Raw genomic sequence first — 22,196 nt, 5'->3', positions numbered from 1 at the left:
ACAACAGCAAGAAAGTGACTTGGGGCCAGGTGATCAAGGAAGGTAGCAAGTCCACGTAACTAGATGAGGGGGAGGGCCTGACCTCCCTGGTTATTCCAGTCAACACTGACCTATGTCAGGTTCTCCAGAAGCAGACCCAGAACAAGAGTTTGGATAGAAGGGGTTTCCTGGGGCGGGGGGGGGGGGGGCCATCCAAGCAGTACCTCAAGGGGGTGGGGAAGCGAAACAGGGAAAATGAGGAAGCCAATGCTGGGTCATCATGAACAGGCAACTGCTATCAGCAAGTCAATCCTGAAGGAGACCTCTGGGAGATTACAGAGCACACTCCAGAGATGTCCTACCCACGGGGCCAGCAGGTGAGGTATTAACCACAAACTCCTGCCCGTCATTACTTTCCATCTATCCCTGTGGGTGTTAACTTCTTGCACGTCCAGGCTGCTCAGTTCAAAGAGAACACAGGCTTATGGCCCTATGGTTCCCAAACTAGGCACCGAGGCACCCCAGGGTGCCACAGAAAATTCACAAGAGAGGATAAGGATACTTTAAATATTTGAGGGAAACAAGGCGACATCTATCCAACACTGCGTGAGCTTCATAACCCCCAGTACCATGGAATGTGACCTTATTTGGTTGAATACCTCTAGTGCTGGGGAGCTCATTCTCTCCCTATGGAACATACCCCTTCTTAAACAGAAAAGGGAAATAGCATACCTCGAGCCCTTACTGGGTACTAGGTTCTATACATTCATTATTTCACTTAGTGCTCCCACCTGTATAAGGAGGGCATGACCATCACTATTTACATATGTGATGAAATTGAGACTTGGAGAAGTAAAATCCCTTGACCAGGATCTCATTACCAATAAATGGCAGAGCCAAGATTCAACACATGTCCTTTCAATTTCAGAGCCTTTTCTACTTGGAAATGTTACATGGCTCTGACAGGTGGGTGTTAATAACAAAAGAAATAAGAGCTGACATTTACTGAGCTCTTCCTTTTTTCTAGGCCTGGTGCTTCACATGGATTATCTGTTTGGTTTTCCTCATAGTCCTATAAGATTATCACTGAGGCTGCTCAGCAGCCAAGTCAGTCTGGCCCCAGAGCTTATGCCTTTTATTTATTTATTTATTTATAAATATTTTATCTATTTATTTTAGAGAGAGAGCGAGTGAGCAGGGGGAGGGGCAGAGGGGGAGAGAGAGAGAGAATCTGGAGCAGTCTCCGCCCTGAGCACAGAGCCCGATGCAGGACTCAATCCTATGACCCAGAGATCATGGATCTCATGACTCAACTGACTGAGCCACCCAGGTGCCCGGAGCTTATGCCTTTTAAATGGTACTCTGCTGTGTATTTCCTTATATTGAGCCTAAAGCCTCTTCCTATTCTCTGGACACATACAGAGCTAGCGGAGTCCTTCTTCACCAAGCCTGCCCCTCAAAGCTGTATGAAGACAGCCCTTTGTCTTTCTGTTCAGAGCTGAATATTTTCCATCCTGTCTCGCTTTCTCATCCCAACTCATCCCCAGCCCCATCTACTGAACACAGCTCAGTTTATCTGCATCTTTCTGAAAGCACTTGCTGATTGCTTAATGCTGCCCACAAAGGAAACAGGAGGACCAAAACTTCCTGTGAAAGGGAAGGTCAGACTGAGTCTTCAGACTATGGTGAAAAAAGTTATGACTTCCAAGCATCAGCGTCTGGAGCTGTGTGGCAGGGCATTTTGTATTTGATGGAGGGCCATCTTGCAGCGGATGCCTTCTAAAGAGAAACTGAGGTCATCGCATGGCCAAGATGACATCATAATCCTCAGCAGCTCAAGGTTTAGAGATAAAACATGAATCAGATTGATTCCATGTGAAATAATGCCAAGGATAAAGGATGCAAATTGGAACATGTGCAGTCTATCTTCCACAAGCTGAGAACCTACCCCATAGGGTTATTGGAAGAATTAAATAAATTAATGTATGGAAAGTGCTTAGTAGAGCACCTGGCATGGAACGAATGATCAATAAGTATTAGTATTAATATCAGCTGTGAAATGAACACTGCATGTAAAAATGAGTAATTCTTTCTGGGGATGAGATGTCAGGAAATAATAATAGTTGCCACTAGGATTCTTTATGTGCTCAGCCTTTACATATATTATCTGTTTTAATCCTTGACAACCTGTGGAAAACTTATTTCCCCCTTTCTAAAGATATGGAAGCCAAGGCTCAGCAAAGTTAGGCATCTTATGCTGGGTCATGAAGCTAAATGGTTAAGAACTTGGGTTTTAGACTCAAACAGGTCTGGCTTTTTTTTTTTTTTAAGATTTTTATTTATTCTTGAGAGACAGAGAGAGAGAGAGGGGCAGGCTTCCTGAGGAGCAGGGAGCCCGATGCGGGACTCGATCCCAGGACCCCAGGATCACAACTTGAGCTGAGGGCAGACGCCACCCAGGCACCCCAAGCCTTTTTTTTTTTAAAGATTTATTTATTTTGGAGAGAGAGAGTGAGCGCAGGGGGTAGGGGCAGAGGGAGAGAGAGAATCTCAAGCAGACTCCCTGCTGAGCGGTGAGCGCAGAGTGTGTGGGGCTCCACATGGGGCTCAATCCCACCACCCCAAGATCATGATCTGAGCGGAAATCAAAAGTCCAGTGCTCAAACGACTGAGCTGCCCAGGAACCCCAAACAGGTCTGGTTTTGAATCCCAACTCAGGAGCTTCCTGTGTAACCTAAAGCATGTGATTCAATTTCTCTGTGCCTCAGTTTCCTAGTCTGTTAAATAGGGTAATAAAATACTTTCCTTAAAGATGTGCTATGGGGAGTGAGTCAATATATGTAAAATACTCAGAGCAATGTCTAGCACATTCTAAATACTCATTAAATGTATACATGTATGTGGGGGGGGCTTTGAAGTATGCATAGGAGTTTGTCAGGTGGAAACAGGAGAGAAATAGGCATCTCAAGTTAAAGTAATTGTGGGGCTAAAGGCACACATTTAGCTACCCAACCTAAGGCACAAGAAATCACTAGTGGGTTAGTGGCAGGACAGGGCAGAGTTTGGAAGGAAGGAGTTGCTTGTAGTTAGGTGGAAAGAAAAGGTCCTCAGGTCTAAGAGGAGAAATCGGAGTTTGGAGAATGTGGCTCCCTGGTTAGTCCCAGCTCCCAGCCACCATCCCAGCTGCTCAGTAGAGTTCGCGACTCCGCCCCCACCAATCCCAGCCAATGAGGAAGCCCTCCACTGCGTCTCGTTGCCAGGCAACTGAGTTGACCACTGCCTGGCAGTTAGCTGGCTTTCTCTACCTAGCAGTGGAAACCTAAGCCTCACGCCTGGGCCACCTTAGGGAAGGGGGCTGGTGGCCCCTCTGTGGGCCCCCTTCAGATTTTGTCAGTGGAGTCTTTTTGTTGTTGTTGTTCGTATTTTATTTTCGTTTGTAGTACAGAAAGATATCCCCTTCCAAAGAGGGGAAAGCTCGTGAAAGTTTGTTAACTTTCTGAGTAATTCCGGGCTTGCCTAATTCCACCCCCTCTGGACTTCCTTATTCTGTTAGTGGGAAACCCAGATGATTTGCTTTCCTTACTCCTGGGTCAGAAGCCTCTTTGGAGCCTGTGTAATTGGCTTTGGGAATCAGGAAAAAATTGCTGGAGCCTCTCACACCAGTGGCTGCTGAAGTAGAAGATTCTGGAAAAACCCCTCTTTGAGGGGCCCAGGCTATGCCCGAGGGATTTCCAAGATGACCAAGATACCAGCCACCAAGAAGACGCAGAGTGTCCCCAACTCGGGGGCCCTCTGGCCCTTTTATGTCTCAGAGCATCAAACACAGGTAGGTCTCCCCTCTCCGCCGAAACCAAGCATGTTTTCAAGACCAAGTGAAATAGAAATTAGCCTTCAGGCCAACAAGGGACAGGGGAAGAGAGGAATCCTGGTGTAATTAAATTGTCGAGACACATCCCTGTTGCTATCAATGGTTGGTTTCTCGTAAAGACTGAGAACGCCAGGCAGAACACTGAGCTGGGCCATCCTATTAGCCAGTAATTCCAAAATGATAGAATAAATCAGCAGTGACACTGTAGAACATCAGAAAAAAATTAAGATGAATTGTAGGCTTGCCATTGCAGAAATTATTTTTGGAGATCCACTGGGCTCGAGATACGGGCACATCCCCTCTCTTATGGAAAGATTGCAGAGTCAAACTTTTGGTTGTGAAGCCTTGACTCTGCTGCTCGCCAACTATTGATAAAAGACAGGTTGCTTAGCACCCCTGAGCCTTTATTTCCTTGTGTCTGCAAATGAGACCAGGAACATCAATTAGGCAGAAACAGTGTTAGGACTAAGGAAGCTATGGAAGTTGGTTAGCAGGATGCTAACACTTGATAGTGTGTATGTATGACATAAACTTCTGTTGTTGATTTAAAAAAACAGAGAAAAATCATTAATATGTACTTCATGACCACAGTCAAGTGTTTCTGTTTTCAAATGATCACTGATGTAGGAAAGATGTTATTAGGGTTCGAAGCCGACGGCCAAGAAAGTCTTGAGACGTCTTTGGTGCAAAAAGGTGGTTTTATTAAAAGCACAGGGATAGGACCATAAGGAGTGGCCCGTTATATACTTTCAAGTTAGGAGGGGGTGAGAGATAGCAGAAGTCTCTAAGGAATTTTGCAAGCAAGGTTTCCAGGACCTTGAGGGGGCTAGCTATTGTTGGGAAAAGGTCATTTATTACCGTCTAATAAAACCTTAGTCATGAGACCCTTCAGATGTATATCGGTGAGCCATATGCTTGGGGGATGACTGCCAACACCTAACTTGGAGGGTTTAGAGATAAAGGAAGTTTCCAAAGGAATTCTTACACGTTAAAGTAGACTTACAGGATCCTGGGGGGTTGGGGGAGAGGTGGTCAGGCTAGGACTGCTTTTGCCCTTAGCAAAGTATTAACATTGAGGCAGTTGAATCCCTAGAGGAATGTCACTCCCTGTTTCAAGGACTTGTCAATGGGCTGTAGGTAGTAAGGAAATTTAATAATTTTTCTTCTGCCTTTGTTTCCCACATCAGTCATAAGTGGGTAGGCCCGTTCTGTCTTTGTTAAGTGTGTCTTTGTTATTGTATCCGCACACTGCACACTGTATGTCACCACTGATTGGCCAAGGTAGGGGAACAGTGGGAAGGAGAGTCACAGGCAACCCCAGCCCACTGTGGCGTATCTTATGGCTCAGAGTCCTGCCCCAGAAAGGAGGGCCTGGGGAGAAATCGGTGCCCAAAGGAGAGCTTAAAATTCACCCCTGGTTCCCTGGTAGTCCAAAGTGTTTCTGAGCTTCTCCCTTCTAAGAATTAACACATCTGTAAGCACCCCTCATTGTTCAGCAATCTTAGTGAGCTCACTCTGCAAGATGCAGTCTGTATGTATCTCCTTTCATCTCAAAATGCTACACAGAAGTGAGTTCCATCTGGAGCAGTCCCCTCTGGGACTGAACTTCTTTAGCAATGTGGGGAGAGAATGAGGAGCAAAGTGGGCTTTTAGGAAGCAGAGGGGAGTGTGAGAGCTTGGGCAGTGGACCCAAACAGCCTGGGTTTGAACCCTGGATCTGCTCCTTAGCAGCCCTATGTCCTTGGGCAATTTGCAGAATGTCTCTGCTTCTGTGTTACCATCTGTCAAAGGCGGAATCTCATTGGGCCTTCTCTTGACACATAGCGAACACTCCCTAGAATTTAGTTACATTGTTATTTCATCCATTTAGCAAACATTTATGGAACCCCTGTTACTGCTAAACACTTGCTCTTGTAACGATGGGACTTGATCTTAAATATTTCATGATCTATAGTGTATATGTTTGGGATGGGAAGTGAAGGATAAGAAATAGGTAATTATAATGCTGAGTAAAAAGCATCGTTGGGTATTTTGAGAATTCAGAGAAGGACAGCTAACTTGTCTGCGCGCGCACGCGCGCGCATGTGTGTGTGTGTGTGTGTGTCAGATTTGTGGAGGGAAGAACCCATGTACCCAAGTAAATGCAATAGAGTTTTCCATCTTGGGATAGAGAGATGAAGAAAGTAGAGGAAGGTACAGAGGTTGGAATGGTCATGTCTTTCTTGGGAAGAGGGTTGGTGGAATTCAGGAAGGTCAAGAAAAGGGAAGGCGGTTTCCAGGGAACTGTTGGATAAACTAAGACTTCAGGCACAAAAGCTTCCTTGAAATCCCACTGCCCCTGCCCCACTTTCAAGGAAATGATGAAGACCCTAGGGTGTCACAGGCTCACAGCTGAATTAGCATGCTTTTAGAAATTGCAACTTCTTAGAGCTACTGTAAAGCATTGGTTAACCTAAACGAAGCTAACTAGAAAGTGACAAACCACAAGAAAAATGTGTACAGATTAGGATCAACTTCTGGTGTCAAACCAAATCAAACCAATAATAATTGCAGCAATGTTAATAACAGTGGGAACAGTTGGCACGTCTGGAGTATTTACCACCTGCCGGATTCTGAGCTAGATCTTTCAGAACCATCTGCAACACTTCAAGGTGAGCTGTTACCTCCTTACAAGAGGGATGGCAACATGGAAAACCAGGGAGAACAGATCCCTTATCCAAGGACACTGGCCAGCAGGGAACAGATTTGAACTTGGATCTGTCTCCAGGGTTGAAGCACTCCCTGCCTCCCCATGCTAATCAAGCAGTGAGAGAGAGGTTAGCATGCACCACAGGGGGATAGAAAAAGAAGGTATAAGTGTGGTCATCGGCTTCAAATCGCTTTCAGGTTTATTGGGGGGCAGAGGGGTGCCACATAGAGGATGACAAACGCCAGGCAGCCTGGTAAGCATCCACTGAGGAGTGCTTGAGGAAGGAGCTGGTTTCTCAGAGGAGAAGGGTGAGGCCACACTGGGCTGCATGGTAATACCACCGACTACGGGTCCCCCATGCCCTAGTGTAATGACACGTGGGGGAACCCCCCCAACCCTGAAAGGATCCTGAAGCCCTCTGAAGCTAGGCATTTTCCTTCTTACAGGATGGAATGTGCTACATGGTAACTAATGTTGCAGTGGCATCCTGCCTTGCACAGTCTTCATGTAGTTTTTAAAAACATGAATAAGATGCAAATCCTCTGCTGGAGTGTCTTGTGTTGAGGAAACCTTGCAGCACCGCCTCCCATGTTGGGCTCCCTAATCTTTGAGGGAGTTCCTTTTCCCTTTGTTTCCCAAGGAAGCAAAAGAGAAGACTAATGGGATTAGCCATGGGGAAGGGAGGGGATCAGGGCGTGTACAGATTACCAGGAACACATTTTCTTCCTTGAAAGGGGCTAAAAAAAGAGAGGCACTTAACACACACCACCTCCACGTTCTAGAATGGAAATGCAGAAATGGCATTTGGCAAAAACTATAAAGCTGTGGAATCCTTTAGACACGCTCTGTCTCTCGGTGCCTGAAGTTTCTACCATGCTGTCATTAAACACCCAGAGAGAAAAGAAGCAACCCTAATTTGGGCAGATCCTGAGACAGCCAGGATTCATACTTGGCGCTCTGTTCATACCCTAGCTTAGTGTTAAAAAGATTCTTCAGCAAACAACGTGAGTTCAAACCCCAACTTTGCCACTTGCCAGGTTGTGTGGCCTTGAGCAAATGAGTTACCTGAGCCTCAGTTTCCACATCTGTGATAACGGGCACATCGCATTTTATCTAATTTAAGACATCTTCCATTTCAAGATGCGTCATAATCTTTTTGCGCCACTAAGAAAGAAAACTCTACTGATTAAACTATAACCTACTTTCAATTATAAGATATGCCCCAGTTTCAGAGATGCTAAATGTGGAAAGAAAACGTGCATCTTAGAATAGATGAAACAGCTAAAAGTGCTCCCCTGTCGTAGGGTGTTGTGGGGATTAGATGAGCTGATATGGGTAAAGCTCTTAGAACAGAGCCTGGCTCAGAGTAAATACTATGAACTGTTAGCCAATATGGCTTTGTTTAATTCTCTATCGGCTCTGTGATAGAGGTGTTCTTGTTAACCCCTTTAGCATCTGGGTAGACTGAGGCTGGAAGAGGTCCCAGGTCTAGTTCTCTGCCAAGAGGGGAGAAGGGGGCAAATTAAGCAGAATCCCAGGTATAGAGAAGACCTTGGCCTGAGCATCTCTGCCCCCCACCCCGCCCTCCAGCCTCCACCCCTGTGCCTGCCCCCTACCCCTATATGAGAACAGAAATGCCCAGAGAAGGTCTCAGGAGTCCAGCCCAGTTATACACCCAGTTGAGCTGCCTGGAATCAGAAAAGGAGAACGAAGGTATTTTAGAAAGCGATCCCCCAACAAGAGAAACCTGGAGTCTCAGCATAAGTCATTCCTAACCGCAAACATGAAATGATTTTCCTTCTTGTCCAGATAGGAGAAATTGTGGCCTGAAGAGGTAAGTGGTGAGTCATCGCCCGTCTTTGTTGGAAGTGGCCTCAGCGCTGGTTGATTTCTCTGGCCTCTAATCACAGAGACCACGCCCCCTGCCCTGAATCACTGATTACGCTGGGGAAAAAGAAAGAAAGAAAGAATAAAAACTCTCCGGACCACTTGAGATTCAATTCTGAAGAATCCCAAAGGCTGCACGCACCTTCATTTTTATACGACTCATGACTTAGGCCAGGGAAATAGCAACCAGTCCTTTTCTCTCTCCAAGGGATTCTTCTGGCTCCATTGTCAACTGCATGAGATGATTGCAGAATTCAAGTTGCTTTGTTTTGTTGTTTTTCTTTCTGCCCTGATGCTTTGGGCTGGTAATGCCTGCCTTGGTGAATCTTGCTGTGTCTAATTGCAGGTCCATGTGATAGTGAGCTCCCCTCCATGATAAATTGTGGGGAAGGTGCACGTTCATTACCTTCTGACATGGGAAGAGCGATAGGCACTTTCTTTATGCTGGACCAAATGAAGCAAGCTCTTTGTCTGGGCTGCAAAGAGGCAGCTGCTCCCCATGGGGGGCGGGGGGGGTGGGCGCGGTAGAAGAAACACATCAAAGGATCTAACGGATGTGATATAAGCTCAGTGACTAGGGAGGAGCTCTGCCTTTGAGGTCAAACAAAGGTGGATTCAAATCCCCTCTTTGACAGTCTCTAGTAGGGCGTTCTGTGAAATGGGTCGAATTATAATCGGGTCTACTGCATCGATGTTTTGGAAGGATTCAATAAAATCACACATGTGAAATACTGAGCACAATATTGGGACACAGTTAACCACCACCCCCCCACCCCCCGTAAGTGATGGCGGTAATCATTACCAGTGCTCCTCGTTCTCAGACTGGACAGGAGTGTCACTCACCGCTTTGAAGATGTGTCAGCCCAGATATGAAGCCTGGAGGAGGCTGTGTGTTAACTGCAAAGTCCCACAGTGAGGCCAAGTCCCGGCTTAAGGGCAGAAGGGAAGAAGTGGGTCGAAGGATATTTTTTTAGAACTGGCCTGAGAGTAGATGTGCATGAAGGGTGGGGTGCCCTGCAGGAGAAAGTTCATTTGGGTAACAAATGCTTAACCCAGTTAAAAACCCTAGTTGTAAAAAAGGGGGTGCCCCTATTCTGAGTTTCTTGGATTTAACTCTCTCGGGCCAGTCCCATCATTCATGTTTGAATCCCATGAAGAACCAGAAGGAAATGAGAAAAAAAGGAAAACTCTATGTATCAATTAGGATCATTTTTGGTTACAAGTAAGAGAAAAACCAAAAAGCAGTGACATAAACAAATATGAATTTATTTTCCTCATACAAGAAATCTGGAGGTGAATGCCTGATGGTATTGGTTCAGAAGCTCACCAGTGTAGGAACGGACAGGTCTTTTCCCCTCATGGTCATAGAATGGCTGCCCCAGCTCCAGGCATCATATTCATATCCCAGCACAAAGAGGAGAAAGTGGAGAGTGTGAGCTATGTTTGTCCCTTTTATGAAGGCCTTCCAGGAACTTTGCTATTTACTCTTATGTTTCATTTGCCAGAATAGTGTTGCCTGCCTTTTCTAACTGCAAGAACACCTGGGATAGTGTGTATCTAGCATGAGTGTGGAAAGCAAGGGCAAAGGAGAGACGAAAGTATGGGAGATAGGTATTAGATGGAGTAATCAGCAGTGACTGTGAATCACAAATGATTTCCCAAAAACTCAGATACTGGGTGTCCCAAGCAACCCGGTGACTGGGGGGCTCTGGGGCCAGGGGAAGGGTAGAGGCCCTCAATGGAAGCATTCAGTCCTTTAACGAATATTTGTATATGCCAACCATGATGCTAGTGTTGGGGATACAGAAGTGAAAAAAGGCAATCACATGAGACACCCTTCTGGAAACTGAAAAAAAAATAGAGAGGGATAACAGGAAGAGAGAGAGCTGAGACAGTGGAATGTGTGCCATCTTTATTCCTATGAGCCCCCATCTAGTTCCACCGTTGCAGGGGGTGCTTGAAGAAACTCGGGTTAGACAAGCCTCTGCATGACTGTGGAATGAGCCCTGTCCTCGACCCCCTTTCAGCAATCCCACAGCCTCCAAATACTCAGCTGTGAGCTGTGAAATTTAGAAGCTGCAGAATCTATGTGGGGTTCAGTGGCAAGTAAGCACTTGCAGAAAATCTGACAGAAGCCAATTAAACCTTTCTTGGACTGAATAAACCAACATATTTTTCTCGAAGATCTTTCTGACAGCAGCTAACTTCAAAATCATAATGGTTGGTAATGGGATACCTTCTATCATGAGATGGTGGCATTTTTCCCTTCTAAATTCCTGTGTTCAAACTCTACTGAGAAAATTTCTTGCAGGGCTCAATTTTGATCGAATGCCTTTCTGCCTAAATTGGAATTTATGCAATCGGTAGTTTTATTTAATAACTCAAAAATTAGCTATGTCTGGAGACCGGCTTGCAAACCTGGAAATGCCTCGGAGTTTCTGGGTTTCACAAAATGAGAAGATTATACTGCTGGGATGGTTTCTGGGATGGGTTCAGCATTGTTGGGGCTTCAAAGGGTCCATGGTGGGCTGTAGCTCAGTGGTAGAAAAGACAGGGAATAATGCCCCATAGTGGCCTGGGACAAGGGCAGAGTCACCTTCTACGGTATATGTTTAACACCTATCATGACAGATTTTTTGGCGGGGGGTCTTCTCTCAAGGAACCCACAATTCCATTGGGAGAACAAATTCATAAATATCCATGAATCAAGACAGCAAATAAGAAGTACCAAAAAGAAAAGTAGGGATGGGTGGGTGGCTCAGATTGGTTAGGCGTCTGCCTTTGGTTCAGGTTGTGATCCCAGGGTCCTGGGATGGGGCCCCACGTTGGGCTCCTGGCTCAGCAGGGAGCCTGCTTCTCCCTCTGCCTCTCCCCCTGCTCATGCTCTCTCTCTCTGTGTCTCAAATGAATAAATAATTAAAAAAAAAACTTAAAAAAACAACCATATAGGAGCTTGGAGGTAAAAATAAGTTCTATCATGGGAAGACATGCACAGTGAAGCCTTCAGGTCTGAATCCTCAACATTGGCTAGATGGAGGTTGAGGTGGTACGAGACACGAACCAAAGCTAGAATTTACTTTCTAATAGGGGAAGGGGCAGGGCAGAGGACTACCATGCTCCTCCAGGGAGCACGTTCTTTCTTTCCTGGAACCCTGTCTGACAAAATGCTGCCCCACAGAGCTCCAGTAGATAAACCGTTCCACACTATCCCTCTTCATACACAAAGTTACCCAAGTTTCCATCCCAGGGGGTTGTCAAGTTAGAGAGGATTTCGCTCCATGGGTTCTCATTAAAGCTTTCAATAATCAGAAAGGTCCAGTGTGTTATTTCTTTCAAGGCTTTGAATTTCGGCAGAGTAGGGTTTCTCGATCTTGGCACTATTAACATTTTGGGCCAATAAGCTGTCCTGGGCTTTGGAGAATGTTGAGCAGCATCCCTGGCCTCTGTCCATTAGACATCAGTAGCAGCCCCCTCCCCAAGTTGCGACAATCAAGCCTGTGTCAATCAAGCCTGTGTTCAGATCTTGACGAGTGTCCCCTAGGGGACAAGTTTATCCTGGGTAGAGAACCACCGTGGTGGAGGACTCCTACAGTCCTCAACACCTTGCCCCAGTTGAATGCTTATCTGATGGTGAGACATTTCCTCTTTCAATAAATGATGCCCTTGTGCACCCAATTGTTCTGGCAGAAACCCAAACTTCCTCTTTGACCCCTCCCTCCCCATCAACCCTTAGCTCCAACCAGCTGCCTCAGGGCAGGTGTTCTGCCCGACCCTGCCTTCTTCCCCAAGGTCCCACTGTCTGTTTCCAGGCCCCCTAACTGGGCCTCATTACCTTCAATTTGACCTTCCAACCCGTTCTCTTCCAATGCAAGTAGGATATTGTCATTCCCCTGAATAGGACAATTAAATGGCCCTCCATTGCCCTCAAAATGAAAATTAATATCTTTAACAAGGTTTAAAAGGCTCTGTCCTTGCCAACTTTGCCTGCCTCATCTCTCATTACTTGGCTCCTACTCGGAAGCCAAAGTGGTTTTTGAATATGTCGTGCTCTCTGTCTTCTTCCTCCTCCTGAAACATCACCTGCCCTTGTTCCTCTGGGTTTCCATGGCAAGATGTTTCCGGAGCTCTGGACAGTGGTCGGACGGGCATGGCCGGCTTCCAATCCCAGCTCTCCCGCTACCTAGTCAAATCACTTAGCCTCTCTGGTTTCTTCATGTTCATCTGCAGAACCAAGAAATCGAACCTCACAGTTTTGGGGTTCCCTCCTCACCATGTGACTCTAGAGAGCAAATAATGGCCTTAACTTACTGAGCATCTGTTGTGCATCAGGCGCTTTGCTTACACTATTAAAATAACCCCTCATGCCATGGGCAGGTGCAGTAATTACCCCTATTTGCAGAGATAAAGAAACTGAGGTGTGGAGAGGTTTTGTAACTTCCCCCGAGACGCCCAGATAAGTAGGTGGTGGAGGTAGGATTTGAACCCAGGACTGATTCACTGGCCAGACCCTGTGCCTTTAAGATAAGCCTGTTGACTGCAGTAACAATGGGCAGTAAGTAGACAAGTATCTCTCCAAAAGGGGCATCTGTCGGTTCAATTTTTAAAGCGTATATTCAGAAATACCTGGCAGGAGAAAGGAAAGTGCCAGTTTTAGCTGGAGGCAATGCAAACAAGAATGGGACTGTGCCTGCGACCCCAGACAAGGACATTTGCATTTTCTTGAGCTCTTGCTAAAATATGCTAGTGAGCTTTTCTGGAAGAGAAACACGGCTAAGGACAGAGTGGGGGGAACCCTGAATGTAGCTCAGACTCATCTTTCTAAATAATGCTCATTTCAATGAAAATTTATAAGCCACTTCTAATTAAAGTCACATTTCTAAGAAAGGCATATTTTGATCCTGGGTCAATATGCTGCCAAGACCTGCTAGATAGAATGGAAGACAGGCCCAGCTAATGAGGAATGAGGTTCTGGTGTGTATGTGGCTGAGCTGTTGATAATCGTAAGCAGCTTAATTGGGTTGAATCATTTGGGCAAGTATCTAGTTCAATGGATTCAGTCTGAATCCAAGCTCTGACCCACTGAATTTTTTGTTTTCTACCAAAAAAACACTCTGCATCATAATTGCCTGTTTATTTGCTCAACCCTACCCGTAGATTTGGAGCTTTTTGAGGGAAAGGACCGTGCCTAGCTCACAGTTCTATCCCTAGAAACTAGTGCAATGCCTGGCAATGGGTAGAAGTTCAACATTCTTTAGCATCTGTTCTCAGGATCAAGGATAATCCCAGGTACCAGGTACATCCCTCAGGTAACTGTAAATCCATCTGGACCAGGCCCACAAATGTTTTATTCACAGGTAATCCCCAGTATGTGCTGAGGTGCTCCATAAACATGGATACCATCCTAGTGTTTGCTATCTGTGTGACCTTGGACAAGTTATGCTCCAGTGCCTCAGTTTCCCTGTCTCGCATATGGAAATTACAAAAATCCCTGTTTTGTAGGGTTGGAAGCATCAATGGGATGATGCACAGAAAAGCCCCTGGCTATGAGTAAGCCCCTTTCCTATGTAGTAAGTGCTCATTAAATGCTATCTTTTCATATTCCCGCTTAGGGATCAAAGCCATGGGCTCCCAAATATCAAGCATTAAAACATTTAAATACTGACATTTCCAAAGACAATGACTCTCATTCTGATCATTTTTATGCATTCAGGAAAAGGCAGCCAAAAGAGTAACAGGACGAAAATGTTGCGTTTCCGAGAGCCCTTGAAGAAAATGCCCAAAAGGCAATTAGCACATAACTTGCCTGTGTTGTTATTGCTTATTAGCTGATCCCATCCTCTGCTAATCAAATTGCTTCTTTGATATTTTTAGACCTTTTAAAAGAGGCCTTTCAAAACTCAGGAAGCCAAGTTTGTTGACAGCTACCAAGGAATTTGAGCTATGAATCTGGCATCCTTGTAGGGATGGAAATGGAATGGAAGAATGGCGGACATGGGGAGCATTCTCTTCAGGGTCCATGGGAACTATCGTAGGCAGCCCAGATGCTTCTGTAGCCTTAACTAGCTCTCCTCACCTTTTCCTTCCCTGCCTCAAACCAGCAAATCACCCTCCTTGTCCCCCTTTTCTGTAGCTCCAGGGTTTGTGATTTAAATTATCTCAGTAAAGGGCAATTTTTGAGTTTCCTTGGCCGACCAGACAAACTCACATCTTAGCGTGACTGTCTTAGAACCGGGGCCACGAATCATCCAGGCTTTTGAGTCCTGGTTCTGCTGCTGTTTGCCTGCTCTGTGACCTTAGGCTATCTGCTTCACCTCTCTGCTGCTGCATTTTCTCAAATGTGGTTAAATCTTGTGAAGATTCAAGACAATGTCCATAAAGCCTGGGTCCAGAATGATGACCGAGATTGATTTATGATGAATACCATCACCCTTATGTACATCCCAACTGCCCCCATGTTCTGTTGTGTGTAATGCCAATTTTTCGGTATAATGCCAGTTTGGGTTTTTTTGGTTTTTTGTGTTTTTCTGTCAAAGAAAAAAGAAAGAAATCTATATCCTCATGAATCATCATTTTTTCAAGGTTGTCCTGGGGAGAGCAAAATGAAGTATGCTTTTGTATCCTCATGGGGCTAAAAATGACATGATGTTTTAAAATTAAATAAGTGGCACATTATATAGTTGTGATGATGATACTAAAAATAACTGATATTATTGGTTGAGTACTTCCTATGTGCCACGTGCCATGCCAAGTTCTTATGTGAATTATCCAATTCCATTTACTCAACAGTGCTAAGAGGTGGGCCCTGTTTACCCATTTTGCTGGTGAGCAAACTGAGGCTGAGAGAAGTTAAATAACTTGACCAGAGTCCCACAGCTAGTTAGTGGCCCGTCTGCCATTTGAACCCAAGTTGGGTCAGACTGCAAAGTCCCCATTCTTAACCATTATGTATTACTTTGCGAAGTTAAGCCTGACCATTTACAGGGGCGCATGGGTCGAGGGCAAATATGTCCCCACTCTCAAATGAAGAACATAAAGAAGGAAAACCACCTACTTGGAGGGGCTTGGGGGAAGTAGAAGAAATACTGACTGCATCTCATAGGCTATTCACTTCTAGCTTGTCCTCACTGGCCAAGGTCAAAGTTCAGGGGAGTGTTTCAAGGATACTCCAGTCACCCCAGAAGACCCTGAAGTCAGCAGCTGACAAGCATTGCACAGGACTCTCATTTCTTTCCAGCCCACTGCCCAAAACCTCACGAAGCCTCCACCCCATCTTTTATAATACCAGCATTACAAAAGCAACCTGTCCATTGAATGAAGCCTGGGATCTAATCAAAACAAGAATTTTTTTTTTTTTTTTTTTTTTTTTTTTTGCCTCCCCTGCTCCCTTGAACAGTTTTCAGCAGGGGAAGCTTTTCTCCAGCCCTCACATGAAGACGATGTAGCCAGTGCCTTTTCTGCTTGCCCTTGGGTGGCAGCCAGGCTCGCGGTCTCTCCAAGTCACAAGACACTGTCACGATTCAGAAATTAAAAGCATTGATTCTAGGTATTAATATATTAAGCAACACTTCAACTTTCGTTCAAGGAGAAGAGTGTGCTTCCTCTCCTACCTATTAAGGACAGCTTAGGATGGCTCCCTGCAGGCCACCTGCCACGAGGGAAGGCAGTGTGGGGCATGCCCTTTCCTTTACCCATAGAGATGCCCCTGCTCCCCTTAGCTTTCTGTGTTGGCTGGAAGGGAAAATAGGGAGCACAGGAAAGTTCTCACTGGTACTGCCATAAGAGGTCTGTATTCTTGTAGGGCCTTGCAGATGTCTAAAGCTGGCTCTTTTCTCCTGTAGGCACTTCTGTTGGCCCTTTGGAAGTTCTCTATTGCAGGCTTCCAAATGATTCCAGCTCTCTACACATTGTCTATCAGACACATGTCCCTCAGATTCTGGTTTACCAGTAGTCTGCTCCACCCAGACTCCTGACTTTGGAGTCTCCGGGGCTTTGGGTGGGAGCTACTATGGGCAAAACCCCAGGTTAATATTCCTGCCTGGGGTGTCCCATCTGGTGCCCAGGTTTTATGCATGCTTGACACACTGTCAAAGACAAGCACCACTTCCTAACCCAGCACCAGCCCCAGGAGCACCCCGTAGCCTGCCTCTGCCCTCTGGATTTGCCAGGAGAGGGTCAGGGACCAGCTCAGCAGTCCCCCAGCTGCTGGGATCACACTTTAAACTCTTGAGCAGTCCACCAAAGCCTCTCTGTCATTCTGTTTGAAGTGAAGGATGAAGCATCCTCCTCCCCTTGGGACCCGGATTCAAAGCATCCCAACAGGTGTTATGGAAGAAATCCCTCCAGAAATCCCTGTCTCCCTTTTCACTCTCTGTTTTTATGTTCTCAAAATGGATAAGGATCCAGGGACCCATTCTCCTACAGCTACCTCGAAGATTCCTTCAAGGTGGTCTTTCCTTTCGTTTGGATTGTGATGCCTCTGGCATCTTAGCTCCTCATTCTCTACCATCCTACCTGTTAGTCCATCCTGCTATCCTGCCACCTACTGAGCGTTCACGATGCGCCAGGTGATTTACAAGTGTTACCTTGAGGCCTTTCAACAACCCCGTGAGGGAGGTGTTACCACCTCCATTTTACAGGTAAGAAAAACGAGGCTCAGACCCCCAAAAGGTGACTTGGGTGATAGAGAAGTCAAGACTCAAACCCAGGCCGGTCTGGCTCCAAAGTCCCGTTTTGTCCTCTCCGCCGCATGCCCAGAGCTGTTCCTATTCTCTGGGATGGGGACCCGGCTTCACCCTCAAGCCTCCAGATTCAGTTCCAGACCACGCTGCTACAGCCTCCACCTTCTTGTCACCAAAGCCTTTCTGAGCTCATCAGAAGTTACAGGAGCACCCTGGGGGAGAGTGTCACACTGTCCACAGAAGTCACATCAAATGCAGCCGTCTCGTGGTTACTCACAAAACAAAGTGTCCTTTTTCTTCCTTTTTGATATTAGAACATGGTCCTACTGCAAATTGACTTGAAAGGAAGCCAGACTCTATTGTTCCTGGTCTGCCTGTGAAGGATGACAGCTACTTCTGGCACCTAAAGGACCGGAATTTAATGCAAGGGTAGGGCCCTTAATGAAGGGGCGGGGAGGTTGGTCAGAGGTCAGACAGCCCCCTGAAGCAGCCAGCCCCAATTCGGGGAAAATCAAAACCTGCCACTCCCCAGAAAGCAGTTTGTATTTCACCACAGGTTTGGAAGCTGTGCGTCTCTCTCTCTGTTCTCTCTCTCCCCATCTCCTCCTCCCTCCCTCTCTCGCCTTTGTATCCTAATGCTTAAACAATATTTGTTAGCTCTTCCTATGCTTCCTTTTAGCTTTGTTAATTCTTGTAACAATTGCATGTGTTTAAAAAGACAAAAAAGAAAGCCCCAGACAGCCTGGCCACGTGGACACCAGGGGCAGGCGGCATTTCAGACCAATTGCTAAGCCACCCAATCCCACAGACTCACGGTTTCATTAATGCTCTTTCATCTGCCCTGGATTGTAATGGAGCCTCTTCTGTAATTGTGTACTTTAGGTAAATAGATCGTTGGGTAAGATTGATAACAGGGTGGCCCAGGTAATGTTTTACACCAAAAGCAGAAGAGTATGAGGGTGTCTCCAGCTGTAAATGATGGGACCACAATTCATACTGTGTCGTTCAAGGGTGTGGAGGGCTCTTTCCGCATAAATCAACATTTTCTGAAGCTTGGCTTTTCTGCTTTCATAAAGAAAAAGGAGCTTTCTTTCCAGCTAGACACACAGCACAGGGCTTCAGGCAAAAGGGGAGGGGGGGGGTTGTTGTGATAATGAGCTTGATATCCAGTTAAAATCTCCATCAATAGGAGAGTCAAATAATGTCGTGTGCATGCATACTGTGGAATAGTATGCAGCTACTAAAATAAATAAAGTAGATCCATACGTATAGACATGGAAAGATGGCCATTACGGATATAGTTTGGTGGGGGGGAAGGTGATTGCTATATGTACATTCTAATGAGTGTGACCATGTGATTTCTTGTCCAAACTGAACACTTAACAGGGTGAAAGGAGGTGATATAATTAATTACATTGGGACAACACACATAATTGGAGATTGCCCTGGGAAAACATATATGAACAGTGGCCATAATTATAATCTCATATTTATTCAAATTTCTATATAGCTATGTCTGTAATCTATCTATCTACCCATCTGTAGACATATATATATGTTTGTCTTTATTTAAGAAAGACTCGGAGGTTGGGTGCCTGGCTGCCTCAGTTGGTAGAGCAAGCAACTCTTGATCTTGGAGTCGTGAGTTTAAGCCCCACATTAGGTCTAGAGCTCACTTAAAAAAAAAAAAAAAAAGACTTCGAGGTTGACTGTAGGAAGTATGAGAAGGGGAAAAGGGGGTGTATTTTATTATTTTATTTGTTGAGGTATAAATTACATGGAGTAAACTATTTAAATCTTAAGTTGCACCTCAGAAGTCAATTAAATTTTACATATCTATATACCTGTGTAACCACCACCTCAATCAAGATAGGAAACATGCCCATCATCCCAGAAGATTCTCTCAAGTCTTTCCTTATCCATACTGCCCTCACTCAGAAGTAATGGCTCTTCTAACTTCTTTCACCAGAGATTGGTTTTGCTCATTCTTGGACTTCATATAATGAAATCATAGAGCATGTTCTCTCTTACATCTGACTTCTTTTGCTACCATTACATCTGTACAATTTATCAACGGTTCATTCTTTTTTATTGGTGGGGAGTGTTGCATTGTTTGCATATAATTTATTTATACACTGTCCCATTGATGGACATACAGGGTGGTTCCAGTTTGGGACTATTATGAATAAAGCTGCTTGGGACATACTTTTATGTTTTTTTGTGTGAACATACATAGGCACAATTGTTTTAGGAATTGCTGGGTCACAGAATAGGGGTATGCTTAGTTTTATCAGAAATCACCAACATTCCAAAGTGTCAACCATGTATGAGAGTTCCAGTTGCTCTCCATCCTCATCAAAACAGCCTTTTTAATTTTAGCCATCCTGGTAGATGGGTAGGGAGAGCTGATTGTGACATTAATTTGCATTTCCCTGATGAGTAATGATGTTGAGCATCTTTTCCTATGTTGATTGGCCATGTGGATTCCTCTTTTGTGAAGTATCTGAGTCTTCTGTTTCTTTTTTCAATTGGGTTGTCTTTTTATTATTGATTTGTAGGAATTCTTTATATACCCTAGATAGGAGTCTTTTGCCACATGTATGTATATATTCATCCAGGCTCTTCTTATTCCTTTCATGGTGCCCACTGATGAGCAGTAGTTGTTAATGAAGTCAGATTTATCAATGCTTTTTTATTACAGTTATTGCTTTTTATCTATATTTAAATAAAGCCATAAGACATAGTTATTAATATTACTTTAAATAGTCAATTTTCTATCAATGTGAAGAGACTCTGTTCTCTAGTTCCATTTGGAAACAATTTCCTCAGCTAGGAGACTTGCGTTAGTATTTCTGGTGGTTCAGGATTGCTGGTGACAAATCCCCTCAGCTTTTGTGTGTCTGTAATGTCTTTATTTTGCTGTCATTTTTGAAGGATATTTTTATTGGCTACAGAACTAGAGGTAGGCAAGATTTTTGTTTTGCTTTTTAGTGCTCTTGAGATGTTATTCCATTGTCTGATGGCTATTATAATTTCTGGAAAGGACCCTTCTCTCTCTGGAATTTTAGTCCATCTACTCTTATTTCCATGGCTTTTCAGTGTCTTTGAAAATATTATTTTTGTCATTTATCTTTTTATCTTCTTCTTACAATGAGAACAGTGGGTTTTCACTAACTGCTGCATCAACAGTCAGCCTCTTACTGGGGAGAATTCAAGCTTGCTGCCCTTCTTCCTTCACCTGGTTTTTTGTTTGTTGGTTCATTTTTTCCTTCCTTCTTTTTTTCCCTTCTTTAATTGTTTGTGCTTTTGTTTCACTCGTTTATTTTTTAATCAACTTTTTGTAGTATAATTTACATGCAATAAAATGCAAACATTTTAAGTCTACAGTTCAATGAGATTTGACAAATGTATGCACCCACATAACCACTCACTGCCCCGATTAAAAAGAGAGCACTTCCATCATCTGAAAAAGTTCCCTCCTGCCCCTCTGGAGTCAATCCCTTCCTCCCACCCCAGCCCCAGGCAGCCACTGATCTACTTTCTATCACCGTAGATGACTCTGGCCTGCTCTCATATTTCCTATAAGCTGAATCCTATAACACATACTCTTCTGTCTCTGGCTTTTTTTCATTTAACATGTCCAAGACTCATCCCCATTCTTGGATATACCAGTAGCTTGCCCCTTGTTATTGGTGAGTTGTATTCCATTGTGTGAATGTATTAAGAGTTTATCCATTCTCTTACTGGTGGACATTTGAGTTGGTTCCAGTTTTTCTTCCTTTTTTAAAATCCGAAATACTGTAAGTAATTTGTTAGTGCATTTCATAACTGATGCACATCCTAGTGACCAGAGCACAGTCCTGGCCCTTGTGGAAGCTTCAGCCTAGAGGTCAGATCCGTGTTGGACAAGTAATCACAGGCATGATGTGTGTTGCAGAAAGGCAAACCCAGGCTGCCACGGAGCAAACAGCAAGAACACCCTGGAGAAGCATTTGAGATGAGAACCAAGGATGGCAGGGAGGAAACACAGTGAAGTATGAGGCAGGGTCTGGGGTGTAAAAAAAAACTCAGCAGACATGGAAGGCAGATGGAATTAGTGCATCACTGAACATCTACATAGTGACAGAGACACTGTGGTAGACATTTTTTTTAAAAAATATTATTTCATCCAATCCTCAAAACAACTGTGGGATGTATTTAAGCTCCATTTACCGGAGGCTGAGGTTCAGGGAAATTAGCTAACTTGTCCCAGGGGACACCATTAGTGGTAAGCCGGGATTCGAATCCAGCTCTGTCTGCCTCCAGCACCCATGCTTCACTCCTTACTTGAGGCCAACCCTAGTTATACTGAGTGCAGGGGAGATGGAAAGACAGGAATACATTGGAGAAAGATCAATGAACATGAAAAAAACCCACAAAAAACCAAAAATATCTAAGTGAATAAATATCTAAGAAAAAAAGCCTTAGCATATTTCCTCATTTGTATTTACTTAATTGCTTAAAAATAAAAATAGACATCACGGCCACGTTTATCAAATCCTATCCATTCTGCCCCACAATGTCACATTATGTAAGTGTAGACTTTGGTGTTGTGGTGGTGGTAGGGGGTGTGTGTGTGTTTTGTGGTCAGAGGCAAGAGCTAGAAGAAAGTGGGATCAGAGAAAGACCGAGAGGTGTTTACAAACTGAAGGGCAGAGAGATCTATCAGTTAACCAAAGTGAGATAAAGAGTACTGCCAATTAATTTATATTCCCAGAAGCGGCGAGCAGAGAACACTGCCTGAACAATGAAAGCATCACTGGGAGCTTTCATATTTGGTGGTGTCTGCCATGTAATTTGTCCCCCTTTTCACATAGAAATGTGTGGTATTAACTGGGGGATGTGATTAGAATACCAGCGGAGGCTGACTTTGATGGGAAACACACAGGCGGGTGCCTAACAACCGATGGAGATCAGAGACGGTCTCTCTCCAGTAAACTCACAAATTGCAGTCTGCTTAACAAGGGAAGGGCACTGGGGCCAAGATTGCAATGCATAAAAGGCCTGTGCCTTCCACCTGGCATCCCGGCCTCCCAGTAATAGTAATAGTTAAGAT

General features: G+C 44.8%; 1 protein-coding gene across 1 annotated transcript in view; it reads left to right on the top strand.

Annotated features, from left to right (window-relative positions):
- The first annotated feature begins 3,637 nt into the window (after positions 1-3,637).
- Positions 3,638-22,196, top strand: part of CCDC60 (coiled-coil domain containing 60) — a 149,568-nt gene continuing 131,009 nt past the window's right edge. Inside the window, exon 1 of the mRNA XM_044921039.1 lies at positions 3,638-3,805. Coding sequence (XP_044776974.1) covers positions 3,716-3,805 — 90 coding nt within the window. The 5' untranslated portion in view covers positions 3,638-3,715. The remainder of the gene's footprint in view (positions 3,806-22,196) is intronic.

This window comes from Neomonachus schauinslandi, chromosome 14 (assembly GCF_002201575.2).
Source record: "Neomonachus schauinslandi chromosome 14, ASM220157v2, whole genome shotgun sequence".
In the NCBI taxonomy this organism is placed as follows: domain Eukaryota; kingdom Metazoa; phylum Chordata; class Mammalia; order Carnivora; family Phocidae; genus Neomonachus; species Neomonachus schauinslandi.
The sequence above is the reverse complement of the archived record's forward strand: the minus strand, read 5'-3'. Positions and strand labels throughout refer to the sequence as shown.